The 12,059-nt window shown below is 37.0% G+C and overlaps 1 protein-coding gene across 1 annotated transcript in view; it reads left to right on the forward strand.

The window, feature by feature from the left end:
- EIF2AK2 (eukaryotic translation initiation factor 2 alpha kinase 2) overlaps window positions 1-10,346 on the forward strand; it is a 79,494-nt gene extending 69,148 nt beyond the window's left edge. The window contains exons 16-19 of the mRNA XM_044663654.1: window positions 5,552-5,680; window positions 7,807-7,908; window positions 10,079-10,141; window positions 10,221-10,346. Coding sequence (XP_044519589.1) covers window positions 5,552-5,680; window positions 7,807-7,908; window positions 10,079-10,141; window positions 10,221-10,346 — 420 coding nt within the window. The remainder of the gene's footprint in view (window positions 1-5,551; window positions 5,681-7,806; window positions 7,909-10,078; window positions 10,142-10,220) is intronic.
- Window positions 10,347-12,059: the final 1,713 nt, after the last annotated feature.

A 12,059-nucleotide genomic window follows, 5' to 3' on the forward strand; every position in this document is an offset into this window, starting at 1 on the left:
TTTCTTGAATTGAAGTGGAATAATAACATTTTTGGAAGTAGATTTTTTGCACTTTTGTAATTCATTTCCTTTATACGTGAATATTTGTAATTGATGGTACTTAATCCAGATGAGGTGATTTTTTAAATTAAATTTTATTTCTGTCAATCAATGAAAATCTTTCTCTCCTTGCCTTAGCTCCCTCAGACCTCCTCCTCTCCCACCCTAATTGAAATAGAAAACCAAAAGCTTTGTTATAAGTATGTACAATCAAGCAAAATAAATTCACTCACTGACTGTGTCCAAAAATATTTTCTCATTATGTGTTTTGAATCCTTTACCTCTGTATGAGGAGATGGGTATCATATTGCATCATGAGTCTTCTGGAATCCTGGTTAGTTATTATGCTTAAGTTTCTAAGTCTTTCAAAATAGTTTGTCTTTACAACACTGTTGTCATTGATCTGATTCTGCTCACTTAATGCTTTATCAATTCATTTAAGTCTTTCATGTTTCTTGGAAATCATCTCTTTCATAATTTGTTGATGACTAATCTCTCCCCTAGTATACCTTTCCTCTTATTACAGCACTATGTTCTGGTGACTACAGAAAGGTTTGTGTAACTCATGCCAGATCCTGACCTACAACATGATTGCCTAAGTCTTGTCTTAAGGCTTCTTCCTAATAATAGTCTCTATGGATTATGTCCCTTTCCAGGATTTAGTGTGGCAATATCAGAATCTGGCTTTTATCTCCCAAATGGTCCTTAGCTGCCTAGCAAGTATAGCCTTATTAAGGTTATCAAATATAGAAAAGAATTTATTGAAGAAATTAAGCACAGAATGAATTCATATCCAAACCCTTAGGAAATTAATTGGGAAAGACACTCTTAGTGACTCCTTTTTCACTCTCTAATTTTCATTTCCTTTAAACTCATGGCACCAGCTGATAAAGTCCCTGGTGGTGTGGTGGTGTGGGGGTGTAGAGAAGTGAAGAGGATTTCTGGACCCTATTGAAGGCAAAAGTTAAGTTTCTCCAAAGAAGTGGAAAGATATCAAAGTTGTCAGGAAAGGTCTCAGAACTTATTAAAACTCCAAAAAGAGGCAAGCTATATATATATACTTTCCCATTTACATAACATTTTGTATGAGTCTAACATATACATTCAATGAAGCCATCTTTATGAGGATATTAGTAAGGAAGATAGAGGTTTTTTCACCCAATATCCTACAACATACCACGTCTTTACCCTAATACAAATGCCTGAAAGATGTTAAAAATGCAATATCCTACTATACTTTTATTGTTTTGTGACTATAGGAAAGGTTTTGATTCTATAGAGCAAAATGCCACCTTTAAGGTCATCTTACCATAAGGGTTTTCTCATACATACATCAAAATTATGCAAAATCCCTTTGAAGATTTAACAAGACCATTCCCTAATCGACAAATGGTCAAGGAACATGAATATACAGTTTTCACTGATGAAATAAAAATTATCAATAAGCACTTGAAAAAGTGTTATAAATCCCTCCTGATTAGAGAAATGCATATTAAAACAACTCTGAGGTCCCACCTTACACCTAGCAGACTGGCCAATACGGCAGCAAAGGAAAGTGATAAATGTTGGAGGGGACGTGGCAAAATTGGAATACTAATACACTGCTGGTGGAGTTACAAATTGGTCCAAACATTCTGGAGGGCAATTTGGAACTATGTGCAAAGGGTTTTAAAAGACTGCCTGCCCTTTGACCCAAACATACCATGGCTGAATTTGTACCCCAAAGAGATCATAAGGAAAAAGACTTATACAAAAATATTTATAGCCACACTCTTTGTGGTGGCAAAAAACTGGAAAATGAGGGGGTGTCCATAGATTGGGGAATGGCTGAATAAATTGTGGTATATGTTGATGATGGAATATTATTGTGCTGAAGGAAACAATGAAGTGGAGGAAATCCACGTGAACTGGAAAGACCTCCAGAAATTGATGCAGAGCAAAAGGATCGGAACCAGGAGAACATTGTACACAAAGACTGATACACTGTGGCACAATCAAATGTAATAAACTTTTCTAATAGCAGCAATGCAATGACCCAGGACAATGCAGAGGAAATTAGGAGAAAGAATGCTATCCACATCCAGAGAAAGAACTGTGGGAATAGAAACACAGAAGAAAATATATGATCAATCACATAGTTCAATAGGGATATGGTTAGGGTTTTGATGTTAAAAGACCACTTTACTGCAAATATGAATAACATGGAAATAGGTTTTGAACAATGATACATGTATAACACAGTGGAATTACTTGTCAACTTTGGGAGTGGGGAGGAAATGTATACATGGGAACATATTTTAAATTTTAAAAGGTAGGGAGAAAGTTTTCAACAAGAGAAAATCTTGCTTAGTAATCCTTTGTTCTTTAGTATCAGTAGAAGCATTTATACCAGGGAGATAGTATGCCCATTAAAGTCTCCTACCTTTATAGTGGAGGGAAAGAATGCCATTCTATTTCACCAGATCTTCTGTTTGGGAAGCAGCCACTTGGGGAAGAAAAAAAGCACTATTCCATAAGGTACCAGTCTCTTGCATTTGGAGAAAGAGGCAAACATGCCCTCCTCCTTATTAGGTTTCCTGTTAGGTCTCCAGGTTTCTCAGCAAAAAGAGATGCCATTTCATTGTGCCAGATCTCTGGCCTTGCCTCCTTTCCAAGAAAGAAGAAAAAGGCCATTCCGCTGTCTCTAGCCTTGTCTTCTACCTTAGGGGAAAAATAATAACACCAGTTCTTTAGATCTCGGCATTTGTTCTCTCATTTGATCTTCCTAAGGCCTTGAAAGAACTCAACCTTGAGACCAAACCTTTATAAACAATGAAAATTTACCAGAGCTCATTTCTCAATAATTAATAAACTCCCTCCTGGTCTTACCTCCCCATCCTGTTGATTCTGAAACCCTAGTTATCATCTTTCAAATCTGTTCTAAGTACCCCAAAGTCTAAACTTTGTTATCATTCCCCTCAATCCATCTCCCTCCACAATGTTCTATTCTAAAGCTATCCACTCCTTCCACTGTGCTTTATTGAATGTTTGTACCATGGGCAATATATTTGTTTTCATATTAAATATTTTCCTTTATCATTCCTATTTTCTGGTTCTCACTGGCTTCCTCCTGATATAACTCTGTCTCCCTTGCCTCTCTTTCTACTATTGCCTGAACTTTTCCTCATTCCCTTGATTGAGGAGTTGGAATACTCCTCCATCCCTATTACCACTTCCAGGTTCTCTATCTACAACCATCACTCCATTACTTCTCCTTTCAGGTTCACTCAATCCTTATCTCCCTCCCAAACAAAATTCTGGTCTATTCCCCTTCTTTCCTTAATGGGATCATAACTTAGATCAAAGTCTTTCTCTACTCTTCAACTCTTGCCCTGCTCTTAGGGGATTTCAATATACATATTCATCCTGCCTTAACCACCCTAACTTCACAGTGACACACTTTCCTCATTTTAGCTGACCTATTCTTCTACCCTACCTCAGCTTCATACAAGCATGGTCACATTCTTGATCTTGCCATCACTCACCAATTCATCACTTTCATGCTTATAAACTCTGAAACTTCCTTATCTGACCCCAATACACTGGCATTCTATCCCTGCCTTTCAGAACAAAACCCTTTTCTTTGTGTGCACTCTCACCTCCAAACCCTTGATCCCTCAGTTCTCTTCTAGGTCATCTCATAAATACACTCTATAGAGTGTGTATGTTTGTTTATATATGTAAACAAGTCAATTGTTATGCCCAGAGAATTATCCCAATAAATGAGTCTTGAACCAACAATGCAAGATGCAAAGGGACTTTATTGTCTAGCTCGAGCTAGGGTCTCCTACCTAAAGTTGGTGAGTGACCCTGAGCTGGGCCTGGGCTTGAGTTTTTATGGAGTAGTAGTTATTAGGGGTCAGGGTAGAGGAATGTCTTCAGGTTGAGAAATCCTGCAGTTAAGGGGAAGAGATCCTGGGGATAAGGGGAAGGTCTGCAAGTTTGGGATTCCTGTGGACAATCCTATTTCACCATAATGTCATACAAGGGTCAGGCCCATAGTGTCATACAAGGGTCAGAATTTTTAATTCTGACTCTTTCTGGGTTCCACACCATCAAGCTCCAGGCGCCTCCTTTCCAAGAAAGAGGAAAAAGATCATTCCATTAAGTCTCCAGTTTTGTCTCTTACTTTAGGGAAAAAGGAATGAAACCATTTCCTTGTATTCTTTGCTCATGTCACATCAATTGTTTATGCTACCTAGATCTATCCAGATACCTGGGTTTAGGACAACTTTCTAAACTTCATAGCACAAATGTTGAGATCAAATCTTGAAAAATGGTTCTAAATCTCATCAGGCAAGCATAAATATTCTTGGGCTTAATTCAGTTGTATATCATGATATCATCCACATAGATAAGCATCTGAAGAATTTCACATTTCCTGTTCAATTTGGACTCTGTACTCACTATCCTCCATGATGGTGACAAATACCTTTGAGACACAACTCAATAGACATTTATTAAGGACCTATTATATGCAAAGCATTGCTAATCTCTAGAATTACAAAGAAAAAAAAGATAGTTGCTGATCTCAAGAAGACCATAGACTAATAGACATATAAATAGCTATGCAAAATCAGGAAAAATGAAAATAATCAGCAGAGAGAAAATACCCTCTGAGTGGACTGGGAAATGAATGAAGGAGGATTGGGGAAAACCTCCTGTAGAAGACACCATAATGATAAATTTCTGTATTTGATATGTGAAGAAATTAAAGTCCAAGAGTTCAGCTATGTCCCCATGTCTGCATCAGTCTTAGGAGAGGTAACCATAGCAATATTGATGCTATCTTGCTAAAAGTAGCTATCCATGATGTTTCACAACCAACCAGTAAGCCACCTCAAACTGAAAAGAACATAAAACATGCCTATTGTAGAATATGTAGTATGACTGACCTTTGGCAGTTCGAGTATCACCAATCTTGAATCTCTTGATTTTGGACACTTTGGTTTTGGAAAAAAGTAAGAGGATCATAGAACCCTCTCATTTGCCAGATAAGGAAATTGAGGTTTAGAGAAATAAGAACACATAGATGATAAGTGATAAATCCAGGTTAAGAACTTAGATTTTCTAACTTGATATCTACTGCTCTTTTCACTATGCCATGCTGCCATCAGTGAAGATAATTTCTTCTAGTGTAGGCATTGGTACCTGAGCCAAGATTTAGGGAAAGAAATTATAATTACTAAATGTGATTCATATTTTCAGATTTCATAGGCTTTTATAACTGATCTGAATATCATCTAGTAAAATCTCCACATATTCAAGTGAGGAAACTAAGACAGGTGAAATGAATTAACTATCTTAATATCACAGGTAGTAAGTTGCATATTGGGATTTGAACCCAAATCCTATAATTCTAAAACTCTTGAGATGACTGTAGCATCATGCTGCATGTTTGTTTTACCTTTCTTTAAATGTTTAAAACCCATCACATGAATAGATAAAAATTAAGAATTTTTTTTCCTTTTAGCCATCTAATATATTTTTAGTAGATGAAATCAAAATAAAGATTGGTGACTTTGGACTTGTAACCTCATCAAAAAGTAAAGAGGATCAAACAAAAAATATAGGAACAGAGCGGTATATTAGCCCAGAACAAGTAAGTTCCTTTTTAGTAAATTCTATTTATTTAAAGTATTTCTTGGTAAACTGTTCACACAATGCATTTTCCTCATTTCCTTTTTTGCATAGTAAACATGAATGTCAGAACTACTTGATGGAGTCTTGTATGAGAAGAGGCAGGATCATTGCTACCTCCCGTACATCCCCCACCTCACCTTACCAAGCCTTCTCTGTTTCAATTAATGATCCCTGTAACCACTGATGTTATTGAAAACTGATCCATAAGTATATTATCTGCATAGGAAAAAAAACTACTCAGGAAGTTTAGCAAATCATAACTAGGGTAGCTATGTTGTTTTGTGATTTTCTCTTAGGGGACATTTTACTATTTATTTCTTTCTTAACCGTTTTTTAGTCCCATGGCCCATTTTTATAAGGCCAGAGGCAGAATAGAGGTGGCATGAGACATTGTACCCCCAAATTATGGAAGTATTTCAGGCTAAACTGTGGGCAGGAAAATTCCTTTGCTACCTTACATCCTTGTGACTCCTGATAAGACCCCAAGAGGAATATTCTCCTTGGATTGTCCTTTATATTTGAGATGGACACAAAGGTACACCTTCAGGCTATGCTTTGATACCATTGGGTTGTATCTAAGACATTTATCTGTCCCCCAAAGTATGAGAGTCACCCCCTAGGTCTTTAGACAAACCTCCCCCCCACCCAGTGCATACCACCTCAAAACCACATATTAACTGTTCTAAAGAGTATAAAGACCCCAGACTTGATGTCCTATGAGGCAGCTTTCCATCTATGCTACCCTCCTGGCCAGATTCAAAATTACCTTTGTAATTAACAAGTCGGACACAAGAGACTTGAGCTGAAAACAAGGCTAGCAGGAGGATGGTGCTGATTGTAAGGATGGAGTGAGCAAATCTCAGTTGGGTTTGTAACTTGTTTATGAATATTCAATAATCCAACCCTGGGAACTGAGTGCCCAGTGAAACCTCACCGCTTGCCACCAGGCTCCTTTAAGATATCAGGTAACCGGCCCCTCCCTGCTGAGGAAATAGGCTCCTATTGCTTAAAGGCAGGCTGGCAGGAAGTGGAAGTAGAACTTCTTGTCCCTCAGCAATGGAGTTTGTTCCAGCCCAAACTGCTCAGAATCCCTTCCTGTTGCCTGTCCTCCTTAGCCTTTGATGGTAGGGAAATAATCATAGGATTCACTGGTTAAGGCTATGGAGTTTATTGATAACTGAGTAGGGAACAAGGCTATGGTAAGAGGGCTAGGAAATACTAAGATCTGTTGTTGAAGATTATCTGACTAAAGCCCGTAGAAATCCTTGGAAGGTTTAAGCTGACCGAGGGCAGGCAGCCATTGGTCAGAGTGATGTGGTTTCTGATTAGGAAATAAAGTTGATATTTGGGCTAATCTTGCTGGTGATGATAATAATAATTTTGTATTGCTCTAGAAGATTGGGTCTTAAAATCCTACCTATTCTAGTCCTACCCACAATCCACACTCCCACCACCCATTTCATTCCTACCACCGGGGCCCAGGGGTAAGGGGTAAGTGAGTGGTCAGGGCGAAGTCAGATCAGAACAGAACCCAGCCCTGGGTCTCCAGGGCTTTTTATAATCTTGGTCCCACTGGCAGTTGATATTTGTCCAGTGGCTCATGCCACCTTCAACATTCCATCCAGGGCAACTGACAGCAATTTACATATTAGCCCAGATCAAGACAAGAGTCAAGAAGCAGCACAATGTTACACCACCATAAATTTCTCTTTTTATTTTTAAGCTAAGTTTTAGAGTCTTGCATTCTTGCAAAGCGTACGCTTCCAGAACTCAGAGGGTTCACCTCAAGTCCCCCACAACAGAGGAAACTAAGCTTATTATTTACAATCTAAATTTCAATTTATAAAATGTCCTTTCAACTAAGAATTCTCATCTTTTAAGGTATATAGATTAGCATTTTCTATCAGTTTTACATTTCTTATTGTACTGTAAACTCTAATAAGTTGAACATTATACATCATTTTCCTATAAAAGCTTGTAAAGCATTTTCTGTTAAATAATTTTGCAATTCTCCCCCCCCCCTCCCCTGCCACACTTATATAGATAATGAGAATAATCACACCATGACTTTTTATTTTCTTTCAGATCTGTTGCCTACCATATGGGAATGAAGTAGATATCTTTGCATTGGGATTAATTCTTTTTGAACTTCTTTACATATGTCCCACTGTTCAGGAAATATGGAAGGTAAATAATGAAAGCATTACAAAATATTATTGCCTTCAAGTTCCAAATATAGCTGCTGTGTGCAGTGAGAAATTAGTGTGTTATTCTTAAATATATTGGCAATATTACTATCTCAAAAATGTATATGCCTAGGACCCCAGAAAGAGTTTAGTAAGGCTGGTCTCTCTGAGACAGCATCCCTTGCAGAATAGGATTGCCCCACTCCATTCGGTATACAATGGCCTCTTAATTACCTTTGTCCTGAGTGAGACAGAAACTGACTTATGTCTTTGCTATATTATACAAGGTATTTTGGGTGTTTTTGGGGTGTCTTTTGAGTTTGTACTTTGGAAATGTTCAAAACTGTAGTCTAGTAATATAGGAATAGGTTTTATGGACCAGAGACTGGGCTAGTGACTTCTTCAGTTATTATTTCATTTTATCCTCACAACAACCCTGGGAGATAGGTGCTATTTTTATCCTCATCTTATAGATAAGGAAATTGAGACAAACAGAGGTTAAGTGACTTGCCCAGAGTCTCACACAACTAGTAAGTTTCTGAGACTGGATTTGAAGTCAGATCTTCTTGATTACAGGCCCAACTCTCTGTGAATTATATTGAAATGAAGCTGTAATTTATTTCCCATCTAAGTTCTCAGATCTTCTGAAATGTACTTAGAGAATTTTTTAGGGAGGAGGGTAGGCACCTAGGGTTAAGAATTCCTAAATTTGACTTATCACAAAAGTAAAATGTGTTATAATGGTAGGGGCCTGGGTGCCAGTAACTAGACCAACAGGAAATTGGAATTAGATGTTAACATAGGTGAGAAGCCTCAGCTGGGAATGAAGCTTGGTATAAGTATAAATTCAAATCCTTGATAGCTAGGTGCCCAGTGTATCCTCACTGCTAGCTGTTAGACCTCTTTAGGATGTTTGGTGGGCGGCCCCTTCCTCCTGAGGTAGCTGCCTCTTATTGGATGTTGAGCAGAACCAGCAGGAAGTCAAGACTTGGACTTCCCACCTAACAATGGAGGTTTAGATTCAACCTCCACTGAACCTCGAACTACTCAGTATTCTGTCCTCTTCCTAGTCTCCTTAGCCTTGATGGTATAGGAATAATTACAGGATTCTCAGATTAAAGGCTAAGGGATTTATTGAAACTGGGAAGGGAAAACAAGGTAAGAGGGTTTTGGTGTTCTAAGCTGCAGCTATGATCAGCTGACTGGTGCTGGCAAAGGTCCTAAAAGGTCTTGGCAGGCCAAGGGCCGGCCAAGGCCAGAGCTAAACAGTCTCTGGTTAGATATTAAATTAATCTACTAGCCACACATTTGAAAAGGAAATAGATGTTGGGTTGCTCTTGAAGATGGTCCTAATCTCTAGACTATTCTAATTCCTACCCATAAATCCACCACCCTTTCACCTCCCTTTCACCACCCGGGGCCTCAGGGAAGGCCAGGGATAAGTAGGTGATCTGGGTGAAGACAGGGGAAAACAGAACCCAGAGTTGGGTTTGCAGGAGCTTTTTATAGTCTTAGCCCAACTGCCAGTTGGCACCTGCCCCATAGCACATGCCATTGGCAAGATTCCATTCAGGGTAACTGACAGCTTAGTTTAGGCCAATATTGCAATGCATAAATCCCTGCATTACAAATGTGAGTTGTCTATTCAGTAGAATACAACTTTCTGTTCAGTCTTTTTTTTTTTAAACCTTTGCTCTCCTTCTAGAAGGGGTGACTATTATATGAAATGTGTAGTGATTTTTTTTTTCAGAAAAGCTTAGGGAAATGGTAACAGGTTTTTTTTAATTAATAAATTCATTCTATAGTCATTTATGAAGTTCCAACAATGGACTACACCCTGAGCTAGATTCTAGGAGTATGAAGAAGAAAAGGAAACTATCTGTCCTCTAAAGAAACATAGTGATGCTGCTATTATTGCTCATGGAAGAGAGAGGATGGGGAAGAATATCTCATACTCATTTTGCTACCAGGCAAGGAGTTTACCTAGAGTTTGGGAATATAGATAGATGGTTTCTGACCAATGCATGACCAAAACAGGTTCTTGCTAAACTGGGAAGTAGCCAAAGGAAAATATTTTAATGAAAAAAAATTTCTGCAGGTTTAATAAACTTGAAATATTCCTACTAAAGGAAGATCTATAAATAAAAATAGTATTTTTCTGGCATTTTCAGATCTGGAAAAATGTGAGGGATTGTGTCTTTCCAGAAGAATTTATCAAGAATTACATTAGAGAGGTATGAATTTTTAAAAAACCAGAACATTGTTTAGTTCAATATTTAATTTTTTTAACCTGAACTTTTCTAACCATTTCAGACATGGCTTTTAAAACAACTCCTTGCAGAAAAACCTACAGATAGACTCAAAGCATCTAAAATCCTGAAGACACTGAAAGAATGGGAGAAAGATGACATAAAGAAAATGTATTCATATTCATATTAGGCACTTTATTGATGTGGTTGTACTCTCATCCAAATATTATTTTGCAATTTCTGGAATATTGTAGAGTGTTTTGGTTCAGTTGTTTCAGTTGAATCTAACTCTTCATGACCCCTTTTGAGGTTTTCTTGGCAAAAATACTGATGCTATTGGTATTTCTTCACAAAGATAATGGTTTGCCTTTTCCTTCTCCAGCTCATTTTACATATGAGGAAACCAAAGCAATCAAGGTTAGATGACTTGCCCAGGATAACACAGCTAGTAAATAAGTATTTGAGGTTAATTTGAATTTAAGAAGATGAGTCTTCCTGACTTCAGTGCTGGGACTTTATTCATGGTGCCACCTAATGCTCCTGGAGAGCATCCTCATTATTTTTATTGATGTTTATTGTTAATATGGTAGTTCCTTAATTTTAAAATCCATTTTCAAGCTTTTTTTCCTTTAAAAAGAGGTTTTTATCTGTCACTGTTTTTTTTCTTCAGTTTACTTGTATATTTTGAAAAGAAACAGAGGTTGCTAAAATTTGATTATCACTATCAATCACTCTTTAGGGGAAACATATTTCATTAAATATTTCCCAATTACATGTAAAAAATTTGTAACAATCTTTTTAAAATTTTGAGTTCTAAATTTTCTCTCTCCCTCCACTTTGAGAAGGCAAGCAAGTTGCTTTGATTGTACATATGAAGACATGCAAAATATATTTCCATATTAACTATGTTGCAAAAGAAAATACAAACAAAACTATAAAGATAAAGACATTTTTGAAAAGTATGTTTTAATCTGCATTCAGAGTTCATCAGTTCTCTCTCTTGAGTGGATAGCATTTTTTATCCTGAGTCTTGTGAAATTATTTTGAATCATTGTTTTGACCAAAATACCTAAGTCTTTCACAGTTGATGATTTTTACAATATTGTTATTCCTATCTATTATGTTCTCCTGGATTTACAAATGGGATATGTGTGAACAGGCAGTTCTCAGATGAAGAAATTAAAGTTATCTTTAATTATATGAAAAAATACTCCAAGTCACTGTTAATTAGGGAAAAGCAAATTAAAACAACTCTAATGTCCCGCTTGGCATATATCAGACTGGGTAATATGATAAAAAAGGGAAAATAATAAATGCTGTAGGGGATTGGGAAAATTGGGGCACTAATACACTTTTTAAAAATTTTTTCTCCTTGTAAAGATAGTTTATTTTATCAATTATGTGTAATAACAATTTTCTACACAAGTTTTCTGAAGTTATGTGATCCAAATTGTCTCTCTCCATTCCTTCTGTGTCCCTTCCCATAGATGATAAGCAATTTGATCTGAGTTATACATGTATTATCATGCAAAACATGTTTCCATATTGTTCATTTTTGTAAGACAATAATTATATATAAACAAGATCCAAAAATCAAAACCTTAATAAACTATGCTTTCATCTACATTTGGACATCAACAGTTATTTCTTTGGAGGCAGATAGCATTCTTTGTCATAAATACTTCAGAATTGTCCTGGCTCATTGTATTTCTGAGAGTCACTAAGTCTTTCACAGTTGATCATTCCATAAAGTTAAAGAGAGTTTTGTTAATCTCTCGATCTGTTCCTTTAAGAGGCTGAGGAGCAGAGAGATTTCTCAGTAAGAGTCAGTTAACTGACAGCCTCTGTTGTCAGGGAATGGAAGGTTCCGTTACCTAGGAGATGAAGGAGGTATATAAGTAGA

The sequence above is a fragment of the Gracilinanus agilis genome, chromosome 2 (genome assembly GCF_016433145.1).
Source record: "Gracilinanus agilis isolate LMUSP501 chromosome 2, AgileGrace, whole genome shotgun sequence".
In the NCBI taxonomy this organism is placed as follows: Eukaryota; Metazoa; Chordata; class Mammalia; order Didelphimorphia; family Didelphidae; genus Gracilinanus; species Gracilinanus agilis.